Below are 19,148 nucleotides of genomic sequence, written 5' to 3' on the forward strand. Positions count from 1 at the left end.
TGCCTTGGACAGAGACCAGGTCTGCAGTGTACCTAGCACAGCTTGATCCTGGCACCTGATTATACTGGTGTTACAGCCGTACAATTTATAATAAAGAGCAAAGACGTAAGGACGACCTGCAGCTCTCCTAGTTTATCAGATGTCGGTGAAACTATGGCGAAAAACCCATCGATCGGATGGCTGGGAGAGAGCTGGGACAGTCCGGTGATTTGCACTCTGCCAATTGGAAGACGGTCAAGTTTGGTCATTACCTCCAGGACAAGCACACCCATATCTGCAAAAATTAGGAACAGCTTCAATTCAGTCTCACACAACACGGTCACAATTAAACACAATTAAAACTTTTCTGTTAAAAATGACAGAGATGCTAGAGGTTAACATAATGTCGTATCATGAAATTATGATAATGAGGCAGCAGGTAAAGAAGCGTTATACTGCTAATAAATTATGATAAATAAGTACAAGATTACCACAAAAGGACTACTTATGATAGGACAAGGGGGAATGGCTTTAAACTAAAGAGGGGTGGATTCAGACTAGATCTAAGGAAGAAATGTTTTACGCTGAGGGTGGTGAGACACTGGCCCAGGTTGCCCAGAGAGGTGGTGGATGCCCCGTCCCTGGAAACATTCCAGGTCAGGCTGGACGGGGCTCTGAGCAACCTGATCGAGTTGAAGATGTCCCTGCCCACGGCAGGGGGGTTGGACTTAGATGATCTATACGGTCCCTTCCAACCCAAACTATTCTGTGATTCTACGAGTAGCAATGGCAGGCACAGGTTTTACGGACAGACTCTAGACATCAGGCTTGCATTAATTTCCTGCAGATCTTTCAGTAAATTAAGTCCCTTAATAAGATTACAAGCTCATCTGAGTATCTTTTTCTTCTTCACACTTGGAACACTGAAACGCATCTTCAATATGACACGTGTAACACTAAAAGCCATCTGATCTTGAAACTGCGGGGACTGCAGGAGACTTCAACAGTTTGCAGACCTGAGCCCTAAACCCGACTACTGGAGAGACTGACGCCAGCAATTCCAGGCTGAGATCAAAAGCCTCCCGGACCGGGAAAACGACCTAAAAAGCCGTTAAGCGAGAACAGGACTGGGGTTACTTGGCGGGTAAATAAACTCCTGGGCTTTTGCGGGTCTCCCGGCAGCTCCGGCCCTGACCTGCCTGGCCAGGGCGAAGCGGCTCTACCTGTCAGGTAGGCAGCGAACTGCCTGGGCCCGCAGCGGACAGCGTAGCGGGCGGTGGTTCTCTCCGCCGGCCGCCCCGGCCGGGAGGCGGGCTGGAAGAGGGTGCCGTCGGAGGTCTCCCCCCACCACCTCAGGCGGACGAGGGCGGCGGCGGCGGGCGGCTTGGGGGCCGTCCATAGAACTCGGGAGACGGCGCAGCGGAGGAAGCAGCGCAGCGGGCCCTCCACGAGCGGCGGCAGGCTGGTGGAAGCGGGGACGTCGCCGGTACCTGCGGGGACGAGGGACTGAGAGGCGTCAACGGCCCGGCACGACGCAAGCGGCGGGCTGAGGCGCGCTCCCAACCGTCGCCGCCGCTCCCGCCGCCGCCGCCGCCCCCCGTCCCGCCCCGCGACCCCTCCTTCCCGCCCGGCAGCGGCCCACCTCCCCTCCGCCGGGAGCCTCCCGCCGCCGGGGCGAGCGCCCTCGGCCTCCTCTGCCGCATCCCGCCTCGCCTCAGGCCGCGCCGCCGCCCGGCAACCGCCGCCTCGGCGGGAGCGGGACGCGCCCCCAGGGGGCGCCGAGCCGCACTTCCGGGACTACAACTCCCGTCACGCACCGCGGCCCCGCGGCACCCTGCGGCGACGCGGACTACGTTTCCCAGAAGTCCACGGGAGCGCGCTACGGGCGCCCGCGGCGGCGGCGGCGGGCTGCCCTTCCCGTGGTGCCGCGCGGCGGCGCTGTGGGGGGAGGCCGCTTCCGGTGGGGCGGCGCGGAGCGGGGGCTGGCGGCGGAGGCTGAGGAGCCTCGGCGGAGCCGGTTTGGGGGGTTCGCGGTGCGTCGTTCTGCGTTGACGCCTCGTTCGTCGTTATGTCGGCCCTGGAGAAGCAGCTGCACCTGGGCCGCCTCCCGCCGCGGCCCCCGTTGCCCGGTGGCGGCGGCCAGTCCGGCTCCAAGATGCGCATGGGGTAGGTGGGGGAGGGGTGGGGGCGGCTGAGGGGACCGGGGCGGGGGGGGGGGGGGAGGGGGCAGAAGGGGAAAGAGTCTAACAGCGGTGGGGGAGGGATGGTCGTTGCTGTGGGCCTGGGGGTCTCGCTGGCAGTTGGGGGGAGGCGCGGCTCGTTACTGGGGGGGCTCTGGAGGGAGGGGGTGCTCGTTGTTGGGGGGGTTTAGGGGCAGGAGGTCCTCTTTGCTGGAAGGTGGCAGCAGAGAGGAGAGGGGCACCCCTTGTCAGGCTGGGGTGCCCTGTACGAAGGGGGTGCTCTGTCCTGAGTGGAGCTGGGGGTGTGCTTTGGGGGATGGGTTACTTGGTGGGGGGGGGGGATCGGGGGCTGGGGTGTTTGGGGGTGGGGGTGCGGATTGCTGGGGGGGGGACACCTGTGGGAGAGGGAAATTCGGGGGCGGGGGGCGATGCTCATTCCTGGGGGAGTTGGCAGGGAAGGGAGGAAAAGCGGGTGCTGTTTGCTGGGGGGGTTTAGGGTGAGGGGATCTTTGTGCAGGGGCGGCAGCCCAGTGGAGGTGGCCGGCAGCGTGGTGGGTCTCCCTGGATGGTGACATGACGCGAGAGACTGTCAAGCCCCTGGGCTGGCCCTGCCGTGGGCTGGATTGCTTACCAGTGCCCCGGGAGAGCAGCGTCTGGACCGGGCCGCTCCAGCCGCCTCTCCCTGGCAAGGAGGCAGGCGAAGGTGTTACTGCACGAGGAGTATCCTCGGCGCTGGGGGAAGGTGGCTGGTGCCGGGATTGCTCTTCAGCAGCCCTTTTCTCTGAGTCCTTTCGCCATCTGTGTTTGAAGGGAGGGTCTAATGCGTCGTGATTTATCTAGGTGGCACCTCAAAGTTGGTGAAAGCATGGCTGGGGGAGAGAGGTATGTTTAAATGTTATTTCTCAGCAGCAGACACTTATGTGAAGCTGTACAGTAGGTGAGCTCTGCCAAGTGACTTAAGTCCCTGCTTCAGATGATGGAAAATCTGGGATGGTCTGGTACAGATGTCAGATCTTTTAAGCAGGAGTGAGAACGTGTTTTGGAAGCTGTGAGAGAAGATTGACCAGTGTCTAGCTGCGTGGACGGCAACTAAAAAAGACTGACTGGACAAGAACAACCTCGGCAAAAGCTTTATTCTCTAGCGATGAGTCAGAGGGAGAAAACGGGTTGCAAATGGGATGGCTTTGAAGGGAATTTAGTAATTTCACCTCCAAAGGTGTGAGGGAGAAGCTTGTCTTCCAAGCAGGTACCTAGTTATGGTAAAAGGAGAGCAAGATGACCTTGCGGCAGGGTTACGGCTAGACTGTAGGGAGGGAAGTCACCGGTGCAGAGTGAAGCAAAGGAAGCTGGCAGTAATCATGGGGACTTGGGCTCAGGAGAGGCGCGGTCTCAGGATGCTGAACGGAACAGTTTGGCAGCCCCGTGCAAAGGTGGGGAGAGCAGAATGGCAGAAACGTGGAGGTTTTATTAAATCTGGAGAAAATGCGTTTTCAGGGCTGTATGGCTTTTCGTACGTAGATGGTTGTTAAAAGTATGAAATCTGAGGCCTGGATTGTGACGAAGACCAGGGGTTGATCCTCTGGAGGAACGCCAGCCTCCGCGCGAGAGCGAGCCTCTGCGAGGTCCGGGCGTGCGCTGCACGATACGAAGTGCTCTATTTGCAGGATAAAAATATCCTACAATTCCTACAGGAAATCTCCTTTGCCTTGGTGCATGAAATCAGATAACTAAAAGAAATAATGAAAAAGACAGCTACTCCGCTGTGACTGAAATAAACTGTTTAGGTATTTATGGATGGGAGAGGACTGCTTCTCTCCTTTAGAGCATAGTTTTAAAACATTTATTTCACATCTTCTTATTTATATTATATTTTGACAGATATAATACAATTGATGTAGTTTGTTAGTATTAGTTCATATACTAATCTTCATCAAATACTTATTTCTTTTAATATGAATTATTTTAAAGCTAGGCTTCATGTAAGTGTTTAATGGCATGGCTTTGAGACTAAGCAAAAAAGTTGTATTTAAGGATTAATTTGTACTGTTAGTATAGAAATAGGCGTAGAAATTAGAAAGAAGCGGTTTTGAATGACTTTCGGAGGGGGTTGCTCTCTCTCAGGACTGCTGTCTGCTCTCCTGTATCTCTTGGTTATCTGAAATTGAGAGCTGGGACTCGTGGGCTCTGTTTCCTGATGTTGTGTTGAACCATGGGGTTATGAGCAAGTCACTAAACCACTCGTTCATCTGGTTGTGTTGTGGAGAGCCTTGTGTTTCACAGGAGTGTGCTGAAGGTTATGCGGTACATGTAAGGCTAGATTCAATGTTAAATATTATATTATAATATTATTTAATTATGCTGGCTCTGTTCAGAACAGAGTTAACCAAACGAACCCTTATGCTGTACAAAGTCTGCCAAACACATAATTTTTCTGTTTTAGGTGAAGAAATAAAGTTTTTATTTCTTCCTCTTGTTTTATCCTCTTTAGCTTAAGAGTCTCATCCCTCGCGGTTATTTTGTGTGATTTTTGAATGTACTTTATACTGGTTTCATGCATTGTAAACTTTGTCAGCAGCCCGTCTAAGTCTTTCCACACAGCAGTGCATACACCGATGGCACTGTGAACAAACACCGTGACACGTTGCTTGTTCAGTTTAATGAACTATTACTTTAATAATAAATATAAAACCTTCCAACATTGGTGTTAAGGTGGCCTTAAACAGGATGAAAATCAGTTTGCAGTTTGTCTTGCTGCTGGTGTCAACTTCTGTCAGATATTTCCTGAAGGCAGGTGTCTCCATGTTAAATAAAAAGTCAAAAGTTAATTTCCTGCAACGTAGGGTCATCCACGCTCTGCTGCGAGACCTCAGAGTTGGTAAGCTAAAGGAGCTGATGTGTTTTTTATGTGCCTCTGACTGGCTGTGTTCTTGCAAAATGATGCCATGCTGCGGGATGTATTTTCCACGTCAGCGTTGTCGTTTCTGAAAATCCATCCTTGTGATAATTTTTATTAGAAAAATAGACAAAAGTAAAGGCTATTAAGTTACTAACTTCATGAGGTGCTGACAAAACCCCCGTGATACTTGTTGCTTCACTTACTCATCACAGGTAGACAAAACAAATTACAATTGAGCATTTCCAGGGATTTTTAATGGGATTTTATGATGTATGCCTGTGGGGTATTTTTGCAGTTTGGTAATATTTATGCTCGTGCAGTGCTCGTTAGTAGCAATCCTATATAGTAATTTATATAATGCTTCCTATCTTGCAGATCTTGGAGGGTTTTTGAACGTTCTCTGTAAGGGAAATGATTATGAAGGGAAGTTTGTTTTCTATTGCTCTATAATGCTACAAACCTCTTTTTTACCCTTTCAAATACTTTCTGAAAGCACTGGCATAAATTCCGGTGTTGCGGTTAAGGGTCAGGAATTCCCCTGTCCTTCCCCTTCGAAGCAGCAGGGAATAGTTCATAATCGCGTCATAGTTGCATGGCGCAGTTGTATTTTTGGTTTACTGCCCTGACATCGAGTAAATCTCTTCACGGGTGATGTTCCCGTTGTGTGAGGCACTGCACATCTGACATGAGAACAGCGTCATCGGGAGATACTTGCTACTTAAGCGTAAAAAGGAGACGAGAAGAAGTGGAATATGGAGACAGCAAAGTACAAGTATCGGTGAGGCGAAGCTGTCGTGGTGAGGCGAAGCTGTTGTGCTGTAGACACTTTCATGGTCTTGTTGGAAGGGAGGGCTGGAAGGCAGATCTGGCAAGGTGGTGAGGTGGCTTTTTAAACAGGGTGGGTGGGGTGGTGCATCGGAGAGCTCCGACATTGGTCTGAGGCTGGAGCGTGGGTAATGGATGCTGGTTTTAGTGGTGCAGCAGGCACTGTGGCTCCAGATTTTTAGTCAACGCTTTCAAATGCCAGAACTGCATGGAATTGAATTTGTCAACCTATTTGTGCGTTTGTATCATTTACTTGTCTCTGGTTGCTGATGAATCTCGCAGGAGATGAGGGTGGCTGGATGTCAGCATCATCTAGACCTTTGCTTCTGAATCTGATCAGTCTGTAGACTCAATACTTTGTTCCTTTAACCTTTTCTTCTCCCTCCAAGATCTCTGATCTCTCCCCACCTTAAGCTGTGTTTTCATTTTTGGACCGCAGTGCCCAAAACTGGACGTGGAACTTCAACAGAGGCTTTCACACACCTGTGAACTGGAAAGATTATTTCATCTACGTCTGTAGATAACAACTTCATTCATACATCTCGGCAGAACTGTTGGTTTGTTCTTTTTTGTGGTATGACTCTGCCCCCCTGTTCAGGTTGTGGGCTACAGTTCTGCTGTGTGGCTGCTTGCAACTTGTCTGCCTTTGTGCAAATTATTTCCACCTGGGCTTAACTTAGGTTTAGGTAAGTTTAGCCTTAGCGGGATGCAGTTCGATGCAAACAAGTGCAAGATTCCATAGTCAGGCCACCGAAAGAGAATGTGATTAATTATACAGAGAAAAATGAGAGTGTGACTTATGGTGCTGGCAAATGTGCAAGGCTATACTGAAATAGTCCTTTAAAATTCAAACTTTTACGGGGAACAAAAATAATTAAGCTTAGAGAAACATTTGTTTGCTGTGTTAAGCATCTTGTGTTTATAAATCTATTTTATTTCTGTGCTTTGAATTTGTTGAATTGGAAGCAGGGCCGTTAAAATGGGTTTAAACTTAATATCCAGCAGCGCTGGCAAGCTGATTTTCCATGGCTAAGTGCTTTGCTTCGTATGCACCGATCCTCTGACTAGCGTGTTGGGTACTCTCTTTTTTGTTCGTTCTTTTTTTATCAACCAGGCAAGCCACGTTAATGTGACTGTATGGTGTGGTTGAAAGCAGATCGTAAGAAGCAGAGGGTGGAGCAAGTGATATTGCTGTAGGAAGATAGAAAAATAATTTATTGCAGCCCTGAGATTTCTCAAGCTTCAGTCATCCTTGACTGGAACGGCAAGTTACGGGGTAGGATGCTGTCTTCAAAACATCGTTTTCAAGCTTACTCTGAGATTATTTGTTTTGCAAAGAAGCTTTTGCCATTTATACTGAGGACTTCTTAACCAAAATAAAGTCTTACATCTTTTTGATAATATACTGTTAGAAGATTAATCCATGTTTCAGTAGTTTGTAATAAAATGTCACCTTGTTACTGCATTGAAATAGGTGAAAATAGACTTTTCTCTTTTTTTTCCTCCTTCCTTCCTTTTTTCCTCCTTCCTTCCTTTTTTCCTCCTTCCTTCCTTTTTTCCTCCTTCCTTCCTTTTTTCCTCCTTCCTTCCTTTTTTCCTCCTTCCTTCCTTTTTTCCTCCTTCCTTCCTTTTTTCCTCCTTCCTTTTTTGCCATTTTCCAGCACGATCGCTTCCTTATGTCTCTTTACTGAAGAGCCTTATTCGAGAAGTCAAAGTGGCCAAAGCAAGTAGCTGTGCTGTGCTCGTGGGACTGCCACACGGGGCCGAGTGCTCTGCCCCATCACTGTGACTCTTAGCTCTGCTTGCAGCTGCAGATTTCCATGCTTCCAGTTGTATATCAAAGTAATGACACGTGTGAAAATGCAAACAGTAGGGATGTTGAATCCTTGATTGTGTGGAACACAGGTATTAATATTTAAGTAAAACCACTGAATAGTTAAAATGGCTGCTGCAACATCGTTTTGACCGGCTTTTGCGGTAGCACAAGATGTACGCTTAGAATTTCGTCGTATTTCACAGCACATCGCATTGATTTCTGCTACCTTGCTTCCTCTAAATTACAGCCCCCTCCCGCCTGCAGACGCACACGTCTGCGTATTCCAGCGATACCCGCCTTTGCTAGCGTAGCGCTCTCCTGGCCGTATTTAAGGAAGATGGTGCCTCTCTTCGACTCGAGCAGTACGTGAAAATCACACCACTGAGAGGAACTTGAAGTTCGTTTTTCAATGTCCATTTATTTTAAGGAGCAAATATGTCTAAGGTTGTGTTTGAAATTGCCTGCATATTGGAAGTGATTCGTTTGAATCGCTCGGTTGAAATGGAAATAAAATCAAACTTTATGGTCAGAGTTCTTTGGGGAAATCAAATAATGGAGTTTGCAAAATCGCTAGTGAAGCGAAAGGACCGAGACCCACAGAAGCAGCTCCTGACAGCTGTAACAGCTGATGCATGTGCTGTCTTATTTTGTCTTAAGTTTTTCACCAGTTTGCTTACAGAACTAGCATATTCAGAGTTGAGGGTCCGGGTGGGATTTGGAAATTTAGAAGATTTTGCTGTTCTTTTCCAATGTGTGAATAAAAATTATGTATGCTCTCCTAGATCTTTTAACTATCTGGAAGGCCTTGATTGGATCTGATCTGTGTAGTTCCATCATGACAATTGCAACTAATTTCTTCCTTTTTACAATTTTTCCCCCCTGAAACTTTTTAAATAAAGAAACATTTTATGTATTCAGTAGCTTTAAGGCAGAGCTTAAAAGACTGTCCTTGTCGATTTTTAGGATTTTTAAATACAACTTGTCAACCACGGCGGTTCTTACATATAAATTATGTTTGATTTGCTTTGGTCAGGTTCAAATATGGTGCAAGAATTAAGTATCTTGATTGATGCATGCGAGGTTCTTTAATTGCGTTACTAGTTTTAAATATGGACTCTAGGTCAGCAAAAAAAGGCATTTCTAAAAACGGTTCTCCCTGCTTGGTACAACCTTTCCTTTTCTTTTTAGGAAAATACCTGAAAGATAAACCCCTTTATAAATTGGTGAGAGATTTGTCGAGCTGCGTGGGCTCCTGTTGCTCCGGGATCGCTTGCAGTATGTGCACATTTTCAGTATGTGATGAAGAGGACAAACTGCACAATAGGATAAAACTAGCTGTAGAGGGTGCCCAGAATTTGTTTTGTGATTCCAGTTTAATGTGCTGGCTGGCTGGCTTGGCGTTTAAGGATCATTCTAGAAAAGTTATTATGTTGGATCCATTTCTGTTTTGGTCTGCCGGATACTTTAAAAAGCAGTAATTAGTTCTGTCAGTTTAAATATTTGGTCAGCAAAATACTGCTTCAGCATAGGAAGGTGCAAAATCACAGCTGCTGTTTATTGGGCTTGCTTCTAATTTTGAATGTGTGTTGATGTATCGCTAAAAAAAGAAGTTCTAGGAAAAATAACAAATCAAAGATACAATTCTTTTCTTCAGAGAAATGTTTCTGAAGTCAGCCACTGCCCAGCTTCTTGTGATTACCAGCTGTTTTGTGGAAAACTACGTGTTTATTCTGCCCTTTTTGGGGTTCACTGTTAAATAAGAGGTCACTTATGTTTTCCCAAGCATTGTTTGGAGGCAAGTATTTTGCTTTAAATTAATTTGCACATATTTGCATTGGGGGTGACAATAATTTTTAATTCCCAGCTCCTCTTCACTTTCTGCTCCAATTTCCCTGCAAACATAGGAGTTCTGGTATATATTGTTCCCAGATATTTCATATATGAGACACAACTACTAACATTTCCTCTGGAGGTGTTGACTCTTGTTAAGCTGAATTTGAAGCATTCACTAATGCCACCAAGTCAAACAGTATGGCAAGAAGTAGAGTGGCAAGTTTCCAGGGAAGGGCTCGGCTCTGATTTCATGGGTTCCTCTTGCAATCCGTGAGATACGCTCCATGGATCTGTCTTGGTATTAGCATCTGCCTGCCTCTTGCGTGAAAATTTTAGCAGTAGTCCTTGCATTGGACCTCTGCTGTCAGAAATGGTGTTGGAGGAAGATACAAAAATACTCCTAAGTCTTTTTGATTGTGCCCTTGTTGCGTTTTTCTGTTGTTTTTATTTCCCATTCAGGTTTTCCCCAAGCAAAGTGGAAAGTTGACCAATCTAATCTCACTTTTGCTTAGGAATCAGTACTGGGGCCGGTCTTGTTTAATATCTTTATCGATGATCTGGATGAGAGGATCGAGTGCACCCTCAGTCAGTTTGCAGACGACACCAAGTTGGGCGGGAGTGTTGATCTGCTGGAGGGTAGGAAGGCTCTGCAGAGGGACCTGGACAGGCTGGATCGATGGGCCCAGGCCAACTGTATGAGGTTCAACAAGGCCAAGTGCCGGGTCCTGCACTTCGGCCACAACAACCCCATGCAGCGCTACAGGCTTGGGGAAGAGTGGCTGGAAAGCTGCCTGTCGGAAAAGGACCTGGGGGTGCTGGTCGACAGCCGGCTGAACATGAGCCGGCAGTGTGCCCAGGCGGCCAAGAAGGCCAATGGCATCCTGGCCTGTATCAGAAATGGTGTGGCCAGCAGGAGCAGGGAAGTGATCGTGCCCCTGTACTCGGCACTGGTGAGGCTGCACCTCGAATACTGTGTTCAGTTTTGGGCCCCTCCCTACAAGAAGGACGTCGAGGTGCTGGAGCGTGTCCAGAGAAGGGCAACGAGGCTGGTGAGGGGTCTGGAGAACAAGTCTGCTGAGGAGCGGCTGAGGGAACTGGGGTTGTTTAGCCTGGAGAAAAGGAGGCTGAGGGGAGACCTCATCGCTCTCTACAACCACCTGAAAGGAGGTTGTAGCGAGGTGGGGTCGGTCTCTTCTCCCAAGTAACAAGCGATAGGACGAGAGGAAACGGCCTCAAGTTGTGCCAGGGGAGGTTTAGATTGGATGTAAGGAAAAATGTCTTTACTGAAAGAGTGGTGAAACATTGGAACAGGCTGCCCGGGGAAGTGGTGGAGTCCCCATCCCTGGAAGTATTTAAAAGACGTGTAGATGAGGCGCTGAGGGACATGGTTTAGTGGGTGGTGGTGTTGGGTTGATGGTTGGACTCGATGATCTTAGAGGTCTTTTCCAACCTCAATGATTCTATGAATTATGGATGGCTTTTGTGAAACTGAGCAAAGTTTAACCATTTCAGTCAGTAGTTGCTTCACAAATTCAGACTACGGCAATGTGATCAGGCCAACCTTGTGTGGGTTTGTGCTGCTATTGAAAGGAGCAATCTGTCTCCTACTGTTCTGCTACTTGTCTTCATCTTCTCCATTGTACTGTGTTTGGGTGGCCTCACAGTTAGCCAGGTAGGGAACAGATCTTGCTGAAAGATCTGGGAAAGATCAGAGCAGTTGTGGATGCCCCATCACTGGAAGTGTTCAAGGTCAGGTTGGACGGAGCTTTGAGCAACCTCATCTAGTTGAAGATGTCCCTGCCCACATCTAGGTTTGGACTAGATGATCTTTAAAGGTCCCTTCCAACCCAAACCATTCTGTGATTCTATGAAAACCATTTTTGTTTTCAGCTAGATCTGTTCGCAGGGAGTGGTTGAATCTGGAGGAATGGGGAAGGAAGGAGATGTCTTCACTCACCTCGCAGGTTTATTCTGCGTTACAGTGACTGTGCATCAGTGTGCTCTCAGTAACTGGAGGGTTGCCTTTTCTGTTTATCTGCCAGTTCAGGAGAAGGAGCTGCATCAGGTCAACCTAAGAGCCTTGAGACTGATTCTCCAGGTTATCTGATCTTATGAAGACATCTGCTTGAGAAAATGAGCTAAAAATCCCCTTCAATCTGAGCAATTAGGATGAAGTTAACTTAGCTTACCCCTTTGCTCCTCCTCCGCCACCCTGCCGCACGTCAGTCCTGGCACTGTGTTTAACCAGATCAGGTTCTGTAAAGCTTCTTGCTATATGCCCTGTTTTCCAGTCTTGATTATTTCTACACTTCTTTGAATCCTCTTCAGTTATATCCTTAAATTATTGATCCAGCTGCAGGTACAGTATTCCAGACACGGTGGCACCAGTGCCTTGTGCAGTAGTTGTACAGTCTGTGCTCCAAGTTGAGGTTGTCCTTAGATGCCTGAGAATCCCACCACGACCGGCGTCACTGTGCTGTCACCAAAGTATGCAGTCAGCTGACGAACCACCGGCTTTCTAGAGACCGTACATCACAGGACCGTGTGCCCCAACCTGTTAATGCAGTTTCTTGCCTTGTGCCTGGGTACATGATTTGACTTTGTGGGCTTTGAGATCTGTTCTTCATCTGTCAGAAAAGGAACAATGCTGAGTGCCTCTATACCTGCTCTTGCCCATGCAGGATTAATGAACATTTTCTGTGTGGCTTGGCTATCGGTAGCTGATTTTCATAGAATCATAGAATCATTAAGGTTGGAAAAGACCTCCAAGATCATCGAGTCCAACCATCGACCCAAGACCACCATGCCCACTAAACCATGTCCCTAAGTGCCTCATCTACACGTCTTTTAAATACCTCCAGGGATGGGGACTCCACCACTTCCCTGGGCAGCCTGTTCCAATGTTTAACCACTCTTTCAGTAAAGAAATTTTTTGGTTAGTGCTGTGCTTAATATTCCCTCTGGCAGTTTTGAATGCTTAAAAATCTGCGCTTACTGGTAGAAACTATGATGTTGGTTTTGCTATTTGTGACGTATCCTGAGCCAGATGTCATCAGTGACAGCTCAAGCTACTTCACGTTGTTGCAGCTTGGGCTTATAGCATTTGTGTGCACTGCGAGAAGTTAATTTCTTGCCTTTTGTTGTGATTAATTTTGATTCTAAATATCCCAAACTTGTGTTACTGATGATTCGTGTGATTTCATATCTCTCCTACACAATGCGGGTTTAATGTCCTTGAACTAGTCAACAGGCCACTGCGTTCCCTTGCCTTCTCTAACACTGGCCGTCCATACCGTAACCCTGCGTTCACAAAAGCGGATTAATTTGTCACACAACCAAAACTCTTCATCTGACATGATACAATTAATCAGCAACTTGCTCCAGGATTTCCCCATGTTCTGCCTCTCTTAAGGGTAAGAAAGTCCACTTACAAACTTTCTGGTCTCGCAGTAAAGGGGAGGTTACCAGAGAGTTCCTGCTGTTTACCAGATTTATGGATTGTGTTGGAAGGGCCATAGCCAGGCAGATGACGATATTTGTTAATCACCTGGAATTACTCAGGACAATCAAACCTAAAACCTGCCTTAACGTGCTGTGGAAAAGTCTGACTGTGCTGAAATGCTGCATTTTAAAAGGGTGATTAAATTTGTTGTTGCTAACTGCACATCCTACCTATTCAAAGACCGGAGAAGGGAAATCATCCAAGCTGTGAGCAGTTCTCTCCATCTCCAGAAAAAGCAGAAATGTTACGGAGAGAGCGTGATCAGGGCTGGGATGGCTTCCAGGCAAGGAGGCAATCAATAGAGTAGGACTCTCGGCTTGAAAAATACATGGCCCAGGCAAGGGAAATATGATAGGGGTGTATAAAGTCATTAATATTGTAGAGAAGAACAGGCAAACGTTATCATGGTGTGGGCTTAAAAGCAAACAGAAGTAATCCTTTTTGCTCAAAGCCTAATTAAATTGTGGCACTGTTGTTACGGATGTTGTGGAGGTAGCTCTGGCTGGAAGTGACTTGTATTTTATGTGACGACCTGATGGAAACTGCCCTCCCTTAATGCAACACAGTGCTGAGGATGCAGCCTCTGGAGATCCCCATCCTGCTAATAGTGAAAATTTGGAGGCAGGTCATACCCTGTTCCCTACTTAACCCTTTCCAGAGCGCTTGCTATGCTGGCATCTCTCGGTGACATGTTGCAGAGCTGGATGGACCTTTGCTGTCTCTCATCGTACCGATTCTTGTGGTCCTAGAAGATAAACCAATTGTAAGTCAGGTAGCCTGAAGCTCTTATCAGTAATACGAGTTTGCTGTATTTCATACCAAATTCTTGCTTATGAAATTCAGCATTAGGGGTTTTTTTTTGATCTTGACCTGCACTGGGAGTTTTTGTGTTTATGTTTTTCCTAGCAGGATGTTATATCGGTGTCGCAGCAAATGTTGTCTCCCTTCCTTGGATGCTTGGACACCTATGCAGGTGTGCTTGGTTCTTCCCAGTACTATGACAACTTGTCATCTTAGTATTACTTCACTTTGTTCTTCCTGATCTACAGCATTCTTTGAAAGGCTAAGGTTTGAATGTGATTTTTTTTTTCTTTCATCAGAGAATGAGATTAAGCTGAGGCAGTAAAAAAGATTAATATTTTCTGGATTGACGTAGGTGTGTGACATCTCATTTTATTTAATTGAAATTTGACAAGAACAATACTGAAGTCTGGAAACCCACAGAAGAGCATTTGGATCCTTCAGGGGGTGGTTGTTTTATGTTTCATATTCTAGAAATATCAGGGGAAATAGGAGTTTTGTTTCTACAAAATTGAAAAGCTGCTTTGTCTGTTCCTTTCTATTTCTTTAGGAAGCCAAGAATTCAGAAGAAACTTCCTTCAGTGGAGGAGATTCTTCTTCTGTGAAGGTCTTTCACCCCCCACGCCCATGCTTGATTTTAATATTCTGTGCTGATTGCCTCCCCCAGAAGAGTTGAAGTGCAAAAAGCCTGTTAAAATGGTGCACTGTTACTCATCCTGTATACTGGGCTCGAATCTAGCCTAATTATGTCACTGCCAAAATTAAGCACTACTCTTTTAGCCTTACTGAGTGAATATCAGCCTGGGAAACAGATTTTGCATCAACTGAGTCATCAGGAAAATTCTGATTGCGGAGCCTTTTGTTAGTGATGGGGATACAAGGAGAGGGCACAGCTGCACCTTTTGATGGAAGCAGAAACTAAATTGGTTTGTCAGCTGGGCACCTTTGAGAGTCCTGGTTTATACGATGTCCGCAGAACAGGTCTTCTGCATTCACCCAGTAATTTAGGGGAATTGAATTCCCTACGGTGCTGGATACGACCTGACATTAGTACTACAGGAGCAGCTAATTTAAGGCATAATTTGTTGCAGTGCTTTGTGATGTACCTGTCAACAAACTGCGGCAGAAATTCGCTTTATTATAAAGAGGAGGTGAGTCTCGCTGCTTATGGGGAATAACGACAGTGATTCACCTTTTGGAAATGTGTTACTGGGAAAACCAGGCTTTGTTTTACTGCCTCTGTCCAGGTATTCCCTGAGCGTGCGGAGCACTGGCAGGAAGATGCCAGCTTATAGAAAAGCAGGAAACACCTCTCCAGGTAGAAGTAGTTACTAGACATGAAGCAGTCCACAGGTAGCACTGATGTCCGAATCTTTCATCACACCGAGTCCTCTTTTAACACAATAGTTTTGGTCTATCTCCAAAGCACCTTCTCTTCCCCTGGTGTCCACCGTTACGATTTTCTTGCCTGCGCAGTGCTCGTTCATCAGTATTTGGCAAACGATACGATAGAAGAAGAAATCTTGCTTCTGGGCACTAGCTCCCTAATTTGTGCTGGGTAGAATTGGGCATCCAGAAGTCTCCGGTGATTGGAATGTGTTTGGCCAGATTTTACCTTCCTGGGGTATTTTTTTTTTTGATGACGGTAAAGCAGTGTTTCTGTATGGGTAGATTATGACTTCTAAAGGAATTACGGCAACGTGGGAATAAGTGCAAAGCCTGGAGCAAACTGGAGCCAAAAACCCCATTCTCTTGTGGCATCTGTGTTACACAGTCTTGTTGTTATGATCCTTAATTTAAAATACAGCTTTTAAAGATCCTACCCTTTTTTAATTATTTTTTTAAAATAACTTTAGCCTTTTGGACTCACTACCTTTTATTTGCATTGCTGGACTTGATAGCATCCTTCCTAACAAATTTTCTTTGTTACAGAATATTTTCAGAATTGCAGACGGTTGCCTGTGTAGCTCTAAGAACACGGAGGAAGGCAGCTTGAGGAGTGTTTATTGGTCTTTATTGTAATGCTGTTCTCGCAGTCCTTATACTTAACTATGGTAGGATAGATGCGGAAGCATATACCGAATTAATTTGGTCTTGTGCTTTTCCTTCACAGTCCTGATGTTGCCCTACATACAGTATTTAAATACTAGATCTGTTTACAGATATGTTAAAGTTTTAACTGTTGCAATAAATTCCAGGAAACTTGAGCTGCAATTAAAACTTGCTGCTGTTAACTTAAACCTGGTGGATTTTATTTATTCTGTTCCCGACAGTGTTTCTAAGTTTCTTCTACATACCACGCTGTTCAATTCTCTCCATAGTTTTTCTACCAGCCACTCAGCTGTCGGGACAGGTTGACTTTCTGTTTGAATGATATTTCTTCCAAAAATCAGAGGAGATTGCTAGGAAAGCTGTAATCTCATGACAAGTAGTACGTGGTAAATTAGTAGTAACCTTCAGTAAATAGCGGACACTCTGCTTTTCAGAACTGTGGTGTCAAGGTGACTTCTGAGAGGGACATAGTCTTTTTTTAATTATGATTCATGGGCTGAGTCATAAATTTAGGATGGCTTCCTGCGTTCCAGGCACTGGAGCGCTCCCAGTCAGGTCAGCATCAGGCATGCTTTAAGGCTAGAGCAAGACTATTAAATACAAAGGTATTTAATGACTTTTGACTCTGACTTTTGAAGTGCCTCATCTGTGGGTCATTGTAAATTGGGAGATTGTACTGGGACAGTATCACTGTGTACCCTGTTCTTCTTTTCCCTTGGCTTAGGTCTGTGTAGTCTAAATTACCATTGTTCAGTCTTCCTTGGCATTGCTTTACAAGGAAAATATTCTTCTCCTTGTGTCTCCAGTGGTTTTCCTGTGCATCTTTGTGATCTCCTCAATAGGAGCAACAATTAGGGGGGGAAAAAAAAAGGAGGATTTCTTTACTGACCATAAGATTGCTAATATTGTAGTTGTATGGGAATTTCACTGATGCATCATATGCTTCCAGTCCTAAACTGCTGTGTAACACCGGTGTATTCTCTTCAATGTATGTAATGATGCCTGTGTGCCAATTTAAATGAAAGTTTTTAAAAATACCTCTTACTGATTTGTTTGTTTGTTTGTTTGGTCTTGCAGCCCTGGAAGAAAGCGTGATTTTTCGCCAGTGCTTTGGAGCCAGTACTTTGAATCCATGGAGGACGTTGTGGTAGAAAATGAAACTGGCAAGGATATATCCTTTTTTCTAGATTGAACTTTTCTTATTCTCAGTGACTGGAGCATTATCATATTTAAGTTTATCACTGAGTTTATTGGGGTTCTCAATCTTTTTCATGCATTTCTTCTTATCTTCCGTTTCTTTTGTAGGGATCAGTATCAGTAACTAGAGCTATCCCTTCTAAGCTGACAGTTAAGATGTACCTAGCAAGGTCAGTCCCTGGTATTGCTTCTTTAGTAATCGTTAATTTAAAAAAAGTGTTTCCAACAGTTCAATAACATATTTTGCAGGGAAATACTCATCAGTTCCCATGGTTTAAACTGTATCAGGATCAAAGCTGTTTATTGATTTTTATTAACAACAGGTAGTTAATCAGTGTATATTCAGAATCAGTATCAGCAATACAACAGATAAACCTCAACACTAAACACTTAGGTGTTAATAAATACCTGCAAATTTCTAAGCGCCTTTCTACAGCTAATCCCAGGAAGTTTGTTCCTGTACATACGCAAACCAACATACGTGCACAGTCATATGCACCCCCAAGAAGTGTGGGTTACAAGCGTGCACGGTCTCTTCTGGGACTGCAGGATCTCCTGCTTGCGCACATCTCCTGTGGGAGATGTGGATGCTACCCATGCTGCTCCCACTAATGCAAATGACACTGAGACAGCACCACGTGAGGTCACATAGATACACCTGAGGTGTGGGTCCCTACTTGTTGCACCCCAAATTGTCGGTCCACTGGCTGGTGTGCAGACGGGGAAGCTTCTCGCTCTGGCTAGGGCAGAGGCGGTGATGCCATCAGAGAGTCTTCTGGCAGCGTCAAACCAGGTTTTGACTCATGCTGTTTCCTCTCCAAAATCTCTGCCCCCTTTGCAAACGTTCGTGTTTCTTTTATACTTCTTTTCAAGCTGACTCCTCTTTGCCAGTCTTCCAGTTACTGTTTAATCCAGCTGATGGCATTCATCCTCTTTGACGTGCTCAAACCACTGTTGGATCCAGGCCATTTGCTAGCTGGGAGCGCCCCAACAAGTACAGTGTGTGAAGGTACTGGGACAAGACTTCCCATCAGTGCTACCTCTGCCTACAGCTCTGACAAAAGCTGGTTTGGGAGGTACTTCCAGGTCTTTTGACCTAATTGCAAAATTAAAACATTTTAATCTGTGTTTAAATAACACAACCTTGTAGTTTAAATAGTTGCATAGTTTTTAAGCATGCAAATTCTAGCTTGGCCATTAGGAAAACCAAACTTTCAAGCTATTTCTGTCCAAATACCAATTTAGTAATTACTTCTCTAATGCCAGTAGCATGTGATGCTTTGAAATGAGAAAATTCTCTCTCCCTGTTGTTTTGCTCAGCTTGTCGTTATTTTGTGTTTATTAACTGCATTTGTCCAATTGATCCTATAAATTCTTCATGATATGCACCTTGTCTGCCTTTGATGTAAGGGCCATGCACACCCCTGAGGCTTCGTAAATAATAAAATAAAAAGGATAATAGACCTATTTGGGTAGGTGGTATATGTAAGCATCCCAAATTTAAGCAAATCTTAGTTATTTGGGATTTATTGTGTTACCTATGACCTTTAACAGAAGCTTGAGCTCCCATATGAAAGGTTGTGGACAGACGTGTACCGTGGAAGCAGCTGAATTAATGAGTGGCGTTGGTGCCCCCTGTTCTGCCCCAGCTACCTGTTACCGCTCCATCAGATCTCCTTGTGTGAACAAACGCCAGCTGATGAAACTGTTTTAAGCTGACACGGCTCACTGTAACTGAAATGGCGTAGGGAGCACCTGCGTGAACTGTTTGCAACCAGCAGATCCGAAGGGCACTGCAGTATTCAGCAGAAAAGTGATGAACAGCTTGGTCAGTAACCGCAGCTAGCCTGGTTAGATTCAGAGGAACGCTTTTGTCCACCTCAAGAACAGAGGGAGAACCGCAGAAGGCGGTGAAGTGGCTTGTCGGATCTGTTGGTCAGTTTTGGGCGCTGAACACAGATCTCACAACTCCCGGTTCTGTGCCTTTCCCTAAGTGACATTGTTTTTAGTGATAGTTAAACTGATTTTTCAGTGTCTACGTATATACTGCAAGGGGACTTTAGCTAC

The 19,148-nt window shown here is 45.8% G+C and overlaps 2 protein-coding genes across 6 annotated transcripts in view; one reads left to right on the forward strand and one right to left on the reverse strand.

The window, feature by feature from the left end:
• The window catches only part of C2CD3 (C2 domain containing 3 centriole elongation regulator), a 54,937-nt gene extending 53,255 nt beyond the window's left edge, over positions 1-1,682 (reverse strand). For all 5 annotated transcript variants that reach the window (XR_012994434.1, XM_076328531.1, XM_076328530.1 and 2 more), the window contains exons 1-3: positions 1,622-1,682; positions 1,203-1,469; positions 117-274 (exon numbers count right to left, since the gene is read on the reverse strand). Coding sequence is in view for 4 of the 5 variants with exons in the window: in XM_076328531.1 (XP_076184646.1) it covers positions 117-274; positions 1,203-1,469; positions 1,622-1,682 (486 nt within the window). In the remaining variant the exon portion in view is untranslated. The remainder of the gene's footprint in view (positions 1-116; positions 275-1,202; positions 1,470-1,621) is intronic.
• Positions 1,683-1,949: 267 nt separating this feature from the next.
• The window catches only part of PPME1 (protein phosphatase methylesterase 1), a 35,027-nt gene continuing 17,828 nt past the window's right edge, over positions 1,950-19,148 (forward strand). The window contains exons 1-2 of the mRNA XM_076328534.1: positions 1,950-2,145; positions 16,962-17,055. Coding sequence (XP_076184649.1) covers positions 2,048-2,145; positions 16,962-17,055 — 192 coding nt within the window. The 5' untranslated portion in view covers positions 1,950-2,047. The remainder of the gene's footprint in view (positions 2,146-16,961; positions 17,056-19,148) is intronic.

Source organism: Aptenodytes patagonicus, chromosome 1 (genome assembly GCF_965638725.1).
Source record: "Aptenodytes patagonicus chromosome 1, bAptPat1.pri.cur, whole genome shotgun sequence".
Taxonomy (NCBI): domain Eukaryota; kingdom Metazoa; phylum Chordata; class Aves; order Sphenisciformes; family Spheniscidae; genus Aptenodytes; species Aptenodytes patagonicus.